Genomic DNA, 15361 nt, shown 5'->3' with positions numbered 1-15361 from the left:
TTTTGGCCAAGTTATAGCGAAAAAACTGTTCAAAAATGATGACGTCAAATTTTCAAACTCAATTTTTGGCAATTCTAGAACTCGTAGAGCAAAACGAAGACCACCATTAGACTCCCCGTGACGAGCTGCATCGAATCAATACCCATTTTATGCAAAAATATCAACTTTGAAATTTGACCTAATTTGACCTGACCTTGACCTGACCTTGACCTGACCTTCACCAAAACATGACCTAGGCTGGCCCCAAAGGCTGCCTAACCCACATAATCGCATTTGTCATGTAAAATGGACCATAAAACATGTATCACACGACACATTCATATTGTGACCCCCGGTGACCTGACCTCGCTGTGACCTGACCTGGTATCAGTGACCTCAGATAGCAAAGTATGTGTTTGACGAACAATGTACCATCGATGGTTTTCAATAAATTACCAATTTACTCGCTTTCACAGCACATTTCTTGAATCGCCTGTGAACGGTGAAAATCTGACCTTTGACCTAACCTGTGACGTCATCGGTTTGACCTAGGTCAATGAAATTTGGTCACAAGGTAGTTCCCGGGTGGGGCTATCGAACGCCGTTTGAATTTTGAAAATCGGCCGGTAACTTTCCGAGATCTTAGGGGGGGGGGCCGAAACGGCCCCCCCCCCTACGGGTGGTAGGGTCCGCCGGTAGCCCTACGGGGCGCGGGTTAACCGAGGTCACCCGAGGTCACCAAAGGTCAATAACCTGACCTGACCTTCAGGTGACCTTGACACCCACCCTAATGTATGGGAGTTACATCAAATCACATGTTTGAACGTTTGAAACCACGAAAAGCTTGCAAACGCGCGGCTAATGCGAGCCGACATACGCGAAATCGCGATTCCGGCCAAACATGGTCTCGGAAAAGAGGTCACAGGTCAAAGGTCATTTGGGTCAGGGTCATGAAATTGTCAGGGTAGGTGTACAATTGATCAATGCGAGGGTACTGAAAGTTTTGTCGCGATCTCATATATTCCAAATTCCGGGATGGGTGGACTTTAGCGTATTTCGTCTTTCGGTGGACTTGAAAACTACGCATGCTGGGAGGATGACTTTTAGATGGCAGCACACGTCAGGTAGGTAGCAAGAAAATATCAACTGGCCGCTGTCCTATGCCGGTTAGTTTTGATGTGGTAGCCGGTCGAATTTGGGTGCAAAAAAGCGTTTCGGTGGACTGTACTTTTAGGTGGACATATTTTTTTTGTCTTGAGATAACGGTATAAGTGGACATTTTTTTTGCTTTGAAATGTAGTGCATAGGTGGACGTACATTTTTGTTTTTAAATTGCACTTTAAGTTGACATATTTTTTACGTGCTTTATTACAAGCGAGCCAGCGGAGCGAGCGAAGCAAGCTTTCGTAGAATGGCGGAAAATTCTGAGTACCTATGAGCAACTTGGCAATGTATTTCAATGCGTCAACGACCAACGTTGAAGTGTACTACACGTGCGCACGTGGAGGGTGCCGCTTCCAGATCTCAGGAACGGCTGGACCGATTGTGCTCAGATTTGATACACCGATAGCGACCGGTTGGCAGGGTGCCGTGCAAAAGTCAGTTGGAAATACCCCCACTCAGTTTCGCACTTGCAGGGCTCATCCTTTTGCTCGCTCGCGTATCGCCCCGAAAGGCGTCTTACTGGTTCATTAACCCGCTCGGCGTTTTCACGCCCCCCCCCCCCCCAGGTTTTCGCTGACATCTCAAAAACGGTTTGGTACAGCTTATTATACGTCTTTTCCGTACAGGCTTTGAAAATTTTAGCTCCAGGTCATCAAAGGTCAGGTCACCAGGTCAAGTTAAGTGACCCAACCCCCGAAAATAAATTCAAGCACGCGCCCTGACCATAAGATACACGGCCCCACGGCCCCAGAGTTGGGGGGGGGGCAAGCTGCCCCTACTGCCCCCTCCCCGGTTCCCGCGCCTATGTTTGAGGTCACATTATTCATCATTCGACGCGTCTTGATGAGAGAAATGCAATGGTGTTTGAAATGTAGACGGGTCCCGCCTCGCCAACCCGGCTCCGACACACAACCTTCACAGACGAGCTTGTATTCCACAATCGCCGCTCGCGCCGGCCAACCAGGACTCTCTGAACATGCGAGCGACAACAAACCGAAGAGACATCGGAAATTAAGGTACTAGGGCTGCAACTAAACAGAAAATAAAGGAACAGCGCCGTAAGTTATTATGACAATATAAAATAAATACTTAAGTGACGTGAATTAATCAGATATAAAATCGGACAAGTGACATCGCAGAAAACAATAAGAAACAGAAGAGAAGCCGGTACGAAATCAAACGGTGCGAATAAATCGACCGACTATACCCGACCCTCTTAACGAAAAGAAGCGAACATCGGCAACAAGCAACATTAAATTCGGAGATAGCACATATCAAAAGGCAGAAGGCGACGCAACACAACGGCGCGTGGCACTCCGTCCGAGCGCGGCACTCAGGCCACGGCAGTGAGCGGCACTCATGGCAGAGCGCAGCAATCACCACGCTGCGCGCGGCAGCCACCGTCCGAATACGGCACGCTCAACAGCGCGGCGCGCGGCACCCACCGCGTACGCAGCGCTCGGCAAAATCACTGCACAGTGCGCGGCGCCATCACTGCAGCGCACGGCATCGCGCAGGTCGCGGCACCCTCGCCGCGGCCACGATCACGGGACCACGGAGGGCCCAGCCACGGGAAGCACGGCCGCAGAGCACGACCGCAGAGCACGGCCGCAGAGCGCGGCCGCTGGCAGCTCGGCCGCGGAGCTCAGCAGCGGGCAGCTTGGCCGCAGACGTCGCAACCGTGGAGCACGGCCGCGGACAGCACAGCCACGACAAAACTGTGAACAGAACGCATGAAAATAACCATGTCCTTTAGCACCGCTCAGCACTCCATTGAGACCACGCTGGACAGATTCGCCGATTTGAGGCGCTGGATGGCTGCATGCCATGTCGATCGGCGCGTTCCGTCAACAGAACAGCCAGACGGGCGTCCCCAACCAGCTTGCCACGACATTACTAAACAATTCGCCAGCAACGACCACAGCAAAATCGCAGTAAAAATTATCAGTTAGCAGCTGATCACGCGGCTCACATCACAAACGATGCACGATGAACACATATTTACAAAGACCTTAATTAGGGACAGAATCGGTTAGGCGGTCTCGACGCTCTCTCAGAGCACTGCAGGGCCGGCACCGGAGCTACTGACCTCTGTGCGTCGGTAGACACAGCAGCAGCTTGCCAGCCAGGAACCTCCCGGGCAGCGTCGACCACGCCAGACGGCGCAGGACTCGCCGGAGGAAACTCGTCGCCGGCGGGGTCGGCGGGAGCCGCGAATCGTTCGGCCCCCAATGGCGAGACCGCGACATGTACGAGTCGCCGCCCAGCGCCGCATACCGCGGCGGCGACGGAGACCGCGGACACGGCGGCTGTGCGCCATCGTCAGAGCCGGGCGACATCACTGCAGATCTGGGGACTGACGTGTCCGGGGCCGCGACTGGCGGCCCCGTCTGGGGTGCGCGTGGGCAACGACGGGCCGTATGGTTGCCCGTGTCAGTCATGAACACGTGACTCGGAGATAAGGTGAGGCGGGTATGGCGCTCAGCGCAGCCTTCGTCGGCTAAATGTGGACGCCATTCGACTACTGCGCCGCCATCGTCGGACTTACGCTGCGACACCCTGCTCGCCTGGGCCTACTTCCCTCCACTGGGACTGCTGGTGAAACAGCTAACCGGTGTTTAGTCAGTCAGTTCAGAGTCAGCCACTCGCCAAGGAGCTCTAACTCGCAACAACTACTCGCACTCCCATTACGAGAGGCGCAGTTCTGATTCGTGGTCGGTTCGTGGTCGTCAGGAATATCTACAAGCATCGTGCACGTGCGGCTCTTTTTCAGACGGCCAGTTCGTATATCGGAACTTAACGTTCAAAACAAGATATGTACTCCGTAACGGGAATGGTATATATGAACATCACAAATAGCACATAGCAATGCCAGTGACAAACATCTCTGGGCAAGCCGGTTTCGCGGAAACTCAAACCAGTGGCGGCATTCCGGTGAAATCGCCGGACCTCGGTGCGGCAATGAACAATCAGTGACAATGGCCAACAATCAGTGACAATGGCCCGGCGCGGCCGTCCATTCGGCCAGCCACGCGGCTCCTCCCTACCTCCCTCAGATCGGCCGGCCTGGCCTGGTCCGGAGGGATGGGCGGGCGGCGCCCTCGGTCCACCTGTCCGTCACCGGAGCGTCAGGGCAGCGCGGCCAATTGAACGCTACGCCGGTGTCGCCGCGTTGGCCGAAAATCCATCACACTTGTGGCGTGTGCCAGTCGTCCGTAGCGGCGCGGCGGCCGACTCGCACGGCGGCGGCCGGGGCCGGCGGCGGCCCCGTCCGTTTAACGGAAAGTTACGCGAAACACTAATGCTAAAAACGGAGGAATCAGTGCAGAGCTTGCCATTCGCATTCTTGCACCACTGCTGGGTCAATGTGCATGCCTGTGAATCAAGAGATATAATATCAACGTTTGTTCCAGAACACATCTTTCCATTCATGTAGAACGGATCATAGAGGTCTTATATACATAGAGATGCCCTGACGCTATTATCCTGCCGTTTCATTGGAGGAATTCAAGTTAGGGAATGTGAGCTGAAACATCGTGCGAGCTTGATTTCACGACTTTTAACTGACAAATTTAGCTTTACTTTGGATTTATTTCCCCGAAGGAGGTTTCCGAAAACGAAATAGGGTACGACTTTACTGAAATATTTTGACGACAGTGATGGTCGATGACCTTTGAACATCTCATTTTACTCGTTTTCTACCAAGGAGAATGCTGATACCATCGATCACGAGTGTAAAGCAGTCAGACGGCAGAAAATAAAGTGTTTCGACATTGGATGGGCATCTTCATGTAGATAAAATATCTATGGAACGAATGACTTAGAGATAATGCAGGCAATTACACCAGAACAAGAGACACAAAGTAAACAAGCTGATAATTATTCACTGGACCCACCAACGATAAATTCACAACCAGATTGACTAACCAGTCACACTAACGCCTTGACATACCTAGAATGTACTGTACATTGCAACCCGGGTCACATTTTGTTATACGATCTACAAGTTCCGATGATGAAGTTCGTTCAGCATGTGAATTCAACTGCGCAATTTAACCCTCGCCCGCACATGCCACTTTCCCATCCTAGAACGCACATGGGGGGGGGGGGTTGCCACCCCCGCGCCATTTCGTTCCTGCTGGAGATAGAGCTTCGCGGTAAAGACTAAAAAGATTTTTTTTTGGGAAGAGACGAATCCAATGATACACAGTTTTACCTTCTCAGGTCAGTCAGTGACCTTCCAGGTCAGGTCAAACAAAAAATGTTGCTGTTTGGGGTCACCGTTGGATATCAAGTGCGCTGCTTATCATATACCGATGACGCTGACGTATTGTGGTGCCAAGCCAGCAAGAACCTCTTTGTTACACTATCCGACTAGGTTTTGGCTGGCTGAGGCCATTTCAGGTCAAGTTAGGTCAAGGTCACTGATATGTGTTTGTATGTCTGTGGGTTTGTGTGTCTGTACAACCTAGGTCATCTAAAAACATTGCGTTTTAGGCAAGCTGAATTTACTTTTCGTGAAGTTCTTTGACTGTATTTTTGGTAAATGTTCGAGAGAAAACGTACTGTGCCGTGGAGGAGACGGCAGCGATCGGCGGGCTCAGCCGAGCCTCGCCGCCCACGTGGTGTACTGGGGCCCGCGTGGTCATCTGGGGCACATGTGTGCGATGACCGGCCCGACGCGCCGGGCCGGCCGCCGCCGGCCGGCTCGGCAGTTCGCGACGCGACGACGACGGCGACGCGGCTCCGCCGGCGCAACGGCGACGGCGTCGTACGATACGATTAACGTGCATTGTGTGGTGAATATTCAAGAAATAGACATTCATCAAAGAACTCTTTTGGTCCTCCAGTTAATGAAACGATTCGATCAGATACGCAATTATTAGTGAACTCGACGATTACACGAACACTTTGGTCTGCCGTGCTGGATCAGAGTGAACGATCACGATTCACACGAACATTTTGGTCCTCCGGGCCGGATGTATGTGAACTAGTGAGTGAATGGACGTACAGTCCGGACGCGAGTGCAGTGAAGGAGTGATGTCAGACGCAAAATCCGACGCGAAATCGAACGCCAGGTCGGACGCAAGGGCGGTCGCACAGTGTGACGCGAAATCTACGCGCAGCTCGCGGACATGCCATACCCGCAGCGAGACCTTCGGCAGCGCAGCGTCGTCCACCATCAGCGCAGCCCGCCGCCGAGCCGCGCTGAGCAAACTCGCAGCGGAGCAGGGCCAGCGAGCGGCCGCAGCAAAGGTGGAGCTGGCACGGCAAGAGGCGGAGACGCAGGCGGAGCGGGCGCGTCGCGAGGCGGAGACGCAGGCGGAGCGGGCACGGCAGGAGGCGGAGATGCAGGCGGAGCGGGCGCGGTAAGAGGCGGAACTGGCACGACAGCGGGCAGCTCTCGAAGCTCAACAGCTCGCCGACGAAGCGGAACGCCGTCAGCTGGAGCTGGAGCTGCTCGAGGAGGAGGAGTATGATCACCAGCCATCTGCCGTCGACCGTCAGGCTCTAGCTCGGCCTGCTGCCGCAGCTCCAAGTGAGCCAGCCGCCCAGCTGCGTGAGCCGCTGCAGCCGGGTGACAGGTCCTCACGCACCCGGGACTGGGTGGAGCAGTCCTCCCAGTACGGACAACTGGTGAGCGCGCAGCCATACGACGACCGTCACCAGCAGGAAGCACGACGTCCGCTACAGCCCGTGAGACAGCAAACGACTCCACAGCTGCCTCGAGTGACCCTGGATAAGTTCAGCGGCTCCGCTCTGGAATGGCCGAGATGGATCGCGCTGTTCAGGGCTCTAGTGCACGATCGAGACGACCTGACTGACGTCGAGCGCCTGACCTATCTCCAGGCTCATCTCACCGGGCCGGCCAAGGAATCAGTGCGCGGTATGTTGTGCGACTCTTCTCTGTACGGTGAGGCTATGCGTGAGCTAGAGGAGGAGTTCGGTGACCCTGCACGGGTCATTCACGCGACGATGAAAAAACTGCTCGATTCGCGGCCGGTGAAAGATGGTGATATGTCGGCTGTGACAGAGCTGTCACGTGACCTTCGCACCGCGGTTCGTGTGCTACAGTGCCTTCACTACGACGCGGACATCTCGGCTGCCACCAATGTAACAGCCGTGATCTCCAAGCTTCCTGCTGCGCTGGCTTTGAAATGGGGCGAGCACTCTGTGCACAACGGACTCGTCCGCCCCACGCTCCCCGACCTGGACAGCTGGCTGCGCGGCTACGTGGCTGCTGGGCGTGCGTCCCTGACCCTGACGGGCCACCAGCAATCCAAGGCCGAGGTCAACAGTGGGGAGAGCCGGCAGCGGCGTGTTTACGCGACTGCGCTAGCGCCGGCCGCGCCCCGAGAGGTCGTAAAACAGAAAATTAGTGCAATAAAGGCAGCGCCGGTCGCGAGTGAGGACGCATGTGTATTCTGTCAGGGGACACACGTCGTAGAGCGCTGTGACAGGTTCCTACAGCTGACAGCGAGCGAGAGAGCAGAGGTTGCCGGTTGTAACGGACTCTGCTTCAATTGTCTCGCGCGAGGTCACATCAGCGCCGCGTGCCCGTCCGGTACAAACTGTGGACACGAGAACTGTGGAAAACGTCACCACACGCTTCTGCACAACGGAGGCCGTGTGTTTCCACGGCGCAGTGCTGCCGGCAGCGCGCCGTCACCAGTGAAACATGTCGGCACTGCGGTGGTCGAGCCACCCTGTAAGGTGCTGCTGCAGACACTGCCGATAACGGTGCATGGTCCTGCTGGGCGCTGCACGACCCACGCGCTTCTCGACCTCGGGAGCCAGGTAACGCTGGTGACCGAAGGCCTGAGCGACCGTCTCGGCATCTCTGGACCCATTGACAGTTCGGTCCTGAGTACCATAAACGGAAGTGAAACTCAGATCATGCCGTGTGTCCTTCGTGATCGAGCCTGTCAGCAGCGGTGGCACACGTCACGAAATACGGAACGCCCAAACGACGCCGACGCTGAGTGTGTCAAATCACGCCATGGACTGGTCACGGGAGAAGGGCAAATGGCCTCATCTCGCTGACCTGGATCTGCCGAGTGCGACTCGAGGTCCAGTAGAAGTACTTCTGGGCGCTGACGTCATAGAACTGATCGTGGCACGTGAGGTGATCGACGGACCACCGGGTGCGCCGTGCGCCGTGAGAACACTGCTCGGCTGGACGGTCACCGGCCGCGCGCCGTACCAGAACCTGCCAGTCAACAAGGACGTGCACCATATCCGTGTCAGCGAGGAAACCCAGGACGCTTCGGAAGTGACTCGATGGCAAAACGTGCCAGGGTCACTGAACTCATCGAACATAGGCAGCCGAGGCTGCTCGGTGGCTGAGGTGGCACCGGGCGAAGAGTGGGGCCAAGGTCGCGCCATCCTGTCGCGCCGTCCTCAGGACCGGCCCGCCGCGCCGCCCCGCCCGACAGAGCGCCCGAGAGACGAGGAAACGGCCGAAATGAGAGCACCAGCCTGCGTCATCAGGGGAGCTGAGCCGGCCATAAACCCCAGCCGGTTCTCATCGTGGCTCAGGCTGCTGCGTGTGACAGCGTGGGTGCGCAGGTTCGCTTACAACAGCCGCAGCCGGGCAGCAGCTGATCGGCGGACGGGACCGCTGACTGCTGAAGAGCTGAGAGAAGCTGAGCGCGTCTGGCTGCTCAGCACACAGGCCGAGCATTTCGGCGATGATATCGCCGCTCTCCAGCACGGAAGGCGGCTTCCCCCGAACAGCCAGCTGCACCGGCTTAACCCCTTCCTGGACTCGAGCGGCCTTCTAAGAGTCGGGGGCCAGCTGCGCCACGCTCAGCTAGACTTCAAGGTCAAGCACCGGGTGATTCTACCTGCACGCGGAGACATCACTCGGCTGATAGTCACCGATCGACACAAGAAGCTCTCCCATTCTGGCGCAGACGGCAGAGCACGTTTTGACTCACCTGCGGCACCAATTCTGGGTCATCAGTGGCAGGGCCGCTGCGGAGCGGTACACACCTGCCTGCATGCCGTGCCGGAAACGGTCAGCCCAGCCAGCGCCGACGCCGACGAGTGACCTACAGCCTTCCAAGTGGGCAAGCCGGCCCCGGGCCGCACCTCCGGACGCTCACCACACGGGTGAAGTGACGCGCAGACCCGGCAGACGTGCAGCTCGACGAATTAGCGCTGGTGACAAAGGACAACCTGCCTCGCGGGCACTGGCTATTGGAGCGAGTGGTGACCGTGTTCCCTGGCGCCGACAGCCGAGTGCAGGTGGTCAAAGTGTTAGTGGCCACCGCCACTGGTCGGAAATTCGGAATAGGCGGTCGGTCTCTGGTCTCTGCCGTCTCGAGCGCGACGGTGACGGACAGTAAATGGACTCAGAGTGGTAATGTGCGCGTGTGAGACGACTGAGGTGAGTCGTTTACGACCCCTCTGTGCCGCCGGCGAGTAGTGTCGGAGTCTGGCCATCTATTAGTGTTTACTGCGTCCGCCATTCGCGGTGTTAACGTGTGCGTGTGCGAGAATGAGTCGTTCATTCTGTGCGCCGGTCATTTGTGTTTGGTGTTTAGCCATTAGCCAACAGCTGTGAGCCGTCCGACAGTCGCCAGCGTTCACACTGTCGCAGTGTCGCTCCTGGCTCATTTAGCCGGTTGGTCTTGTACGAGTTAGAAGTTTACAGCCTTAGAGTGTAGCAGCCTTAGATCGGGACCGACGCGCGGCGCAGCCGACGTAGTTTACAGTCTTAGCTTTAGTGGTCGTTTATTGCTGTACGATACAGACAGAGACACTGCCTGCGAGCAGCTGTTTGTTGTTTCGCTAATGTTTTCTCTCTTACGTTTAGAATTTCCGCGAGCGAGGCGAAAATTCGGGCCGGCCATGTTTGAGAGAAAACGTACTGTGCCGTGGAGGAGACGGCAGCGATCGGCGGGCTCAGCCGAGCCTCGCCGCCCACGTGGTGTACTGGGGCCCGCGTGGTCATCTGGGGCACATGTGTGCGATGACCGGCCCGACGCCGGCCGGCTCGGCAGTTCGCGACGCGACGACGACGGCGACGCGGCTCCGCCGGCGCAACGGCGCCGGCGTCGTACGATACGATTAACGTGCATTGTGTGGTGAATATTCAAGAAATAGACATTCACCAAAGAACTCTTTGGTCCTCCGGTTAATGAAACGATTCGATCAGATACGCAATTATTAGTGAACTTGACGATTACACGAACACTTTGGTCTGCCGTGCTGGATCAGAGTGAACGATCACGATTCACACGAACAGTAAAAGTTTCTCATTTCATGATCTAATTTAATAGGGACACATAAACAATCAGTGCACTTATCAGTATAGTATTAACCTTAAGTATTTACCTTAAGTAAAGGTCACGAAGGTGAAAACAAACTATGACAAGCGTTATGAAGCATCAGATCAATAAGATCGTGTACCTGTGCCGAGCTGTGCCAGGTCCTGTGCGGTGGCGGTGAGCTGCTGGTCAAGTGCTCCTGCTGGCGTCAGGAACCGTAGCGCCTACTTGACGTCGGAGCCGGCTGCCTGTTGGCCGTGGCCGAGCAGGTGGGTCGCTGACACGGCCAGCCGTAGCGCCGACTGCATTTGACGCTCCTGGCGGCCACACAGACAAAACACTATGACCCAACACAGTGATAGGGCACACGAGGACCGCTGGTGGCAGTGTGACAGAGCAAACACAACCGAAAGTACACAACAGAAAGTACTAAGGATAAATATCTCGATACCTTACGAACTGCGGACAGTGTTACTGGGCCGCAACTATTGTATGTAAATCAGATGTGTTACAGTTACGGAGATAAGAACAGCTTCTGAATAAACAAGCCGCAGCACTTGATGCCTCGGGTCGAAAATCGTCGCGTCGAAAATGGGCCCTCACTTAAATTTCACTTTTCATTCCACGGGCTGCGCGGGTGTAGTGGACAAGGCCACGCATGCTGGTGTACATGCTAGGATTTGACATGCGGTGCACATCTGTTTTGAAGCACAGAACGACAATAATTAAAGCGGACATGTATGGGGCCGACCCGAAAAACACGGTGACATCCAGCTCAATTGTGCTTGCTTTAGCGTTTACAATTACATGTATTTCCTGAGAATGGTAAAATTAATAAATAAGAACAACCGGTAATTACCAACAAGCTATTTATGCGTTATTCAGACAAATTACGTATTCTGAATGGTAAATGGTACTGACCTTCAGCATCATCGTCGAGATTGGCTCCAAGCGTTTCTTCGGTAGACAGTAGAAGTTTCGCTATTTTCGCGAGTTCTACTGTGCTGTCCGGTAGGCGATAGTATTTTCTGTGAACGGTTATATCGTGTCCGAGGTGTGAGGCAATCTGATCCATTTCATTTTCTGATAGGTTCATGATCTGGGCGATCGTGGCTAGATATTTGCGCATATTTGTTGAAGTGATGGCGTTTATGTCTCGGCAACCAGCATCTCTGCATTCTTTCTTCAGCTGATACCACCCGTTTACGAGTCTTCCTTCCGGAGCCTTTGAGAAGAGGAGCGCCTCTTCTGGTACACTATCACGCAGACCCACCGACTCACGGAGAGAAACCAGAAGATCGATCGCCCGTTTCTCCATCTGTGGTATGAGAACCGGCACAGTCCTTCCACGTTTGCCACGCGTTTTGATCAGGCACATCTTGTCCATGATCTGTTTCTCCAAGTCTGATAGCGAATTGACGACTGTCTCGTTTTGGGTGTACGCCGCTCTTGAAGTGTAATCACGGACACGAATCTTCATGGACTCTCCACCTCTACGTTTGTTGAACACCATGAGGCTGACGGCTGTTACGCACGCCAAGGTGTTGTATGACTTGACGCTAGGCTTTCTACTCACAGACTCCATCGTGGATGCCAGTTTGGTCTGAAGGTGGTTCTGTAGCCGTTTCATATCTTCGGTGGTTGGCAGCTGTTTCTCTGCGTTCTGTTTTCTCAAATTCAATGTTTCGAGTGAGGCGCGCCCCATTTTATCGCCCCATTCGTTTTCTAGCAGTCTCTTGAAGATGGAGATTCGGTTCTGCATCTCCGTGTTTCCTTCTCGCATACTGACGCCCAGTAGTACATGGCAAACCTTCCCCAACGCAGTTCCCACTGTTCTTGGCACAGTAGGCACTAGGAACGTTGGTGGGGTCAGCTTAGTGCCTTCCCTGTATCCCGCTGCTTGCTTTGTCACATGCACAATGTCGTCAAAGTATCGAGCGTCACAAAGCTCATCCATAGTGAGGTTTGGCTGACTCTTCCTGTCCCGTACATCTAGGAGAACTTTGGCTAGTTTGGTCACTCTGGTTTTTATTGGCTTCAAGTGGTTTTCGTTTTTTCCTTTGCTTTCTACGGTGTAGTTGGCATATGCCACCAACGTTCTGTCGCCACAAACTACGTCCCTTATAGCTTTGTCTCGTATCTCCCTTACGAACTCAGGTACGTCTCCTGGATCAAACCTGCGCAGCAGGTTTCCGCCTTGGTGGTGATCATTGCGTTGTCCAGACTGTCCATGTTGTCTGCAGGACAAACTGGATGATGCTGCTGCAGGTCCTCACGCAACATAAACGCCAGGCATCCAGGACATGGCAGGAACTTGGTGACTGGTATGTCGGGCTTCTTGGGTCTCCTCTTCAACATAAGTTCCCCTTTCCAGCTTCCAGTACTTCCAAGTTGTGCTCAAAGTTACCCCGGCTGATAAGAAGGGAAAACTTTCTGTCCTGTTGATCAGCTGTCCCCGTCATGGCATGCGCCACTTGCTGTTTGTCTGAATGTTTTGTTTTCAAATGGCGGCGCATTTTCTGTTTGATTTTCTTTTTACAAAACAGGCATGAGTTTATTGTATCGTACGTTTTAGCAGTAGGCGACACTCTATAAAAGACACCATGACTGGGGGATCCTTCCAGGTGAGGTTCATCCTCGCGAGATGTACTCGCTGTCGGTACATTCACTGCAGGTTGGGTCGTCAAAGTATCTGCAGCGGGTGCGGGTGCGGCAGGTGCGGCAGAAGCGTCTGCAGCTGCGGGTGCGGGTGGCAAGAGGGCGTCCGCAGATGCTCCCGCGACAGGTGAGTAGGTGGCGTGTGACTGCAGTGATGGGTTCGAATCTGCGTGATCGGGTGAATTGGGAAGAATCTCACCTCTCACTTCAGGAAATATTTCACACACTTCGTCGAGGGACCACGTCCGGTCAAGCATGTCAGCAGACTCGTTGCTGGGAGGCATCCAGTCAGGATCAGAGTCTGTGTCTGACACCACGTCATCCAGTCTGTCATCATTGGAATCATTTTGTACACGTATCGTGGGGAGAACTTGCGCAACCTTGTTAAATGACGACATGTTTTCACGCGTGGCCACCATCCGATTTCTGTGCCGCTGTAGCGGAGGCGTTCGCATTTCAATCAAAGGTGCGTCCTCTGCAGGTTCATTTGCAGCGGGCGAGTGTGCTGGTCTGTCTGCAGCGGGTGCGTCTGCAGCTGATGCTCCCGCCACCGTTTTGTCCAGGTCCAGTTGTAGGTGAGCGCCAGCAGAGTCCGGTACAGGTGCGTCTGCAGCTGATGCTCCCGCCACCGTTTTGTCCAGGTCCAGTTGTAGGTGAGCGCCAGCAGAGTCCGGTACAGGTGCGTCTGCAGCTGATGCTCCCGCCACCGTTTTGTCCAGGTCCAGTTGTAGGTGAGCGCCAGCAGAGTCCGGTACAGGTTCGTCTGCAGCTGATGCTCCCGCCACCGTTTTGTCCAGGTCCAGTTGTAGGTGAGCGCCAGCAGAGTCCGGTACAGGTGCGTCTGCAGCTGATGCTCCCGCCACCGTTTTGTCCAGGTCCAGTTGTAGGTGAGCGCCAGCAGAGTCCGGTACAGGTGCGTCTGCAGCTGATGCTCCCGCCACCGTTTTGTCCAGGTCCAGTTGTAGGTGAGCGCCAGCAGAGTCCGGTACAGGAATGCCGAGGTTTTCTGGAAGACGCAAAACATTAACAATAAAAACAAAGGCCAATTTTAGTGTTACTGCACAAAGCCTTAAAAAAATGTATAATGAGTGGCATCCGAACCAGCCTTTCACCGTGGGGATACATATAAGCACAGTGTACCAAAATCATATTTTTGCTTGGGTGTCAGAGGGGAAAATTGCTGACCAAAAAAAGGATGAAAGTGAAAATTGTCGGTCAGGTAAGGCCCAAAAAGAGTGGGAAAATGATCAAAAACATTAATCTATCTACAACTGTGACAGATGTAAAACAACCATTCCCGCAATTGCTCCTTCTCGGTGGGATTGGGAGTGGAAAATTGGGCTTGAAAACTGGAGGTGAGAGTGGAAAATGATCTGCATTTCGATGTCGTTTCCCACCCACATCTACAAATTTTGGGACACTGTATAAGCAAATTCTGGTTTCGAAGTTATGACCCTGTAATATGACAGACTTCCTCTTTTTAGGATCTGACCAAAGCAGTTAACGTTCGCAGGACGCTTTTCTGCATTAAATCGTTCTACATTATATTGACATCATTCTTTCTGCATCATACTTGCATTGGTACAGTTACACCAGTCAGTCAGGAAGGTCGCCCACCAAAACGTAATAGACAGCTCCGGGACAGGTACCACTACCAGGCCTAAACTGCTGCGTTTCATAACTACTAAAACAGTTTACAAAGAGCCATCTATACCGTTCAGACTTAACCCGCGCCCGTAGGTCTATCGGCGGAACTTACCCACCCCCCTTAGATCTCGGAAAGTTACCGGCCGATTTTCAAAATTCAAACGGCTTTGGATAGCGCTAACAGGGAACTACCTTGTGACCTAATTTCATTGACCTCGGCCTAACCGATGACGTCACAGGTCAGGTCAAAGTTCGAATTTTCACCGTTTACAGGCATTTCAAGAAATGTGTTGTAAAAACGAGTAAAAAGGAGCACCATTGAAAATCATCGATTGGGCATTGTCCGTCAAACACATCTTTTGCTATTTGAGGTCACTGATACCAGGTCAGATCATAGAGGTCAGGTCACTGAGCATAGGCGGCGGAACGGGGAGGGCACCGGGGCACCGTGCCCCCCTTTGATTTTGGCATTTTAACATTAGCCCTATGGGCGTTGCATGGAAAGAATGGGACCAAAAGTCGGCAGTGCCCTCCCTTAATTGAAGGTGTTACGCCGCTACTGTCACTGAGGTTCACAATAAAAGTGTCGTGTGATACATGTTTTATGGTCCATTTTACATGACAAATGCGATTATGTG

At 53.8% G+C, this 15361-nt stretch overlaps 1 protein-coding gene across 2 annotated transcripts; it reads right to left on the bottom strand.

Annotated features, from left to right (window-relative positions):
* Positions 1–1266: 1266 nt before the first annotated feature.
* On the bottom strand, positions 1267–14476 carry LOC122372086. 2 transcript variants are annotated; one of them, XR_006254815.1, is made up of 4 exons: positions 11340–14476; positions 10561–10735; positions 3233–4518; positions 2195–2861 (listed from the first exon to the last, which is right to left on the bottom strand). XR_006254815.1 is itself a non-coding variant. In XM_043348960.1 (3 exons), the coding sequence occupies exons 1-2, from the start codon at positions 12373–12375 to the stop codon at positions 10608–10610; spliced, it is 1164 nt and encodes a 387-aa protein (XP_043204895.1). In that variant the 5' UTR covers positions 12376–14476; the 3' UTR covers positions 1267–4518; positions 10561–10607. The 2 variants fall into 2 exon arrangements, 1 of the variants encoding a protein (XP_043204895.1); XM_043348960.1 differs by having other exon boundaries at positions 1267–4518.
* Between the last annotated feature and the right edge of the window lie 885 nt (positions 14477–15361).

This window comes from Amphibalanus amphitrite, unplaced genomic scaffold (genome assembly GCF_019059575.1).
Source record: "Amphibalanus amphitrite isolate SeventyFive unplaced genomic scaffold, NRLGWU_Aamphi_draft 001314F_arrow, whole genome shotgun sequence".
Classification (NCBI taxonomy): domain Eukaryota; kingdom Metazoa; phylum Arthropoda; class Thecostraca; order Balanomorpha; family Balanidae; genus Amphibalanus; species Amphibalanus amphitrite.
This window is presented reverse-complemented; position numbering and strand designations above follow the sequence as displayed.

What these genes read in the sequence shown, in the direction of transcription:
- LOC122372086 (XM_043348960.1), bottom strand. Translation starts at nt 12,375, where the DNA reads ATGGATGAGCTTTGTGACGCTCGATACTTTGACGACATTGTGCATGTG. An exon ending in TCTCGACGATGATGCTGAAG is followed by an intron (nt 10,736 to 11,339) that starts GTCAGTACCATT and finishes TGTGGCCGCCAG; the next exon opens with GAGCGTCAAATGCAGTCGGC.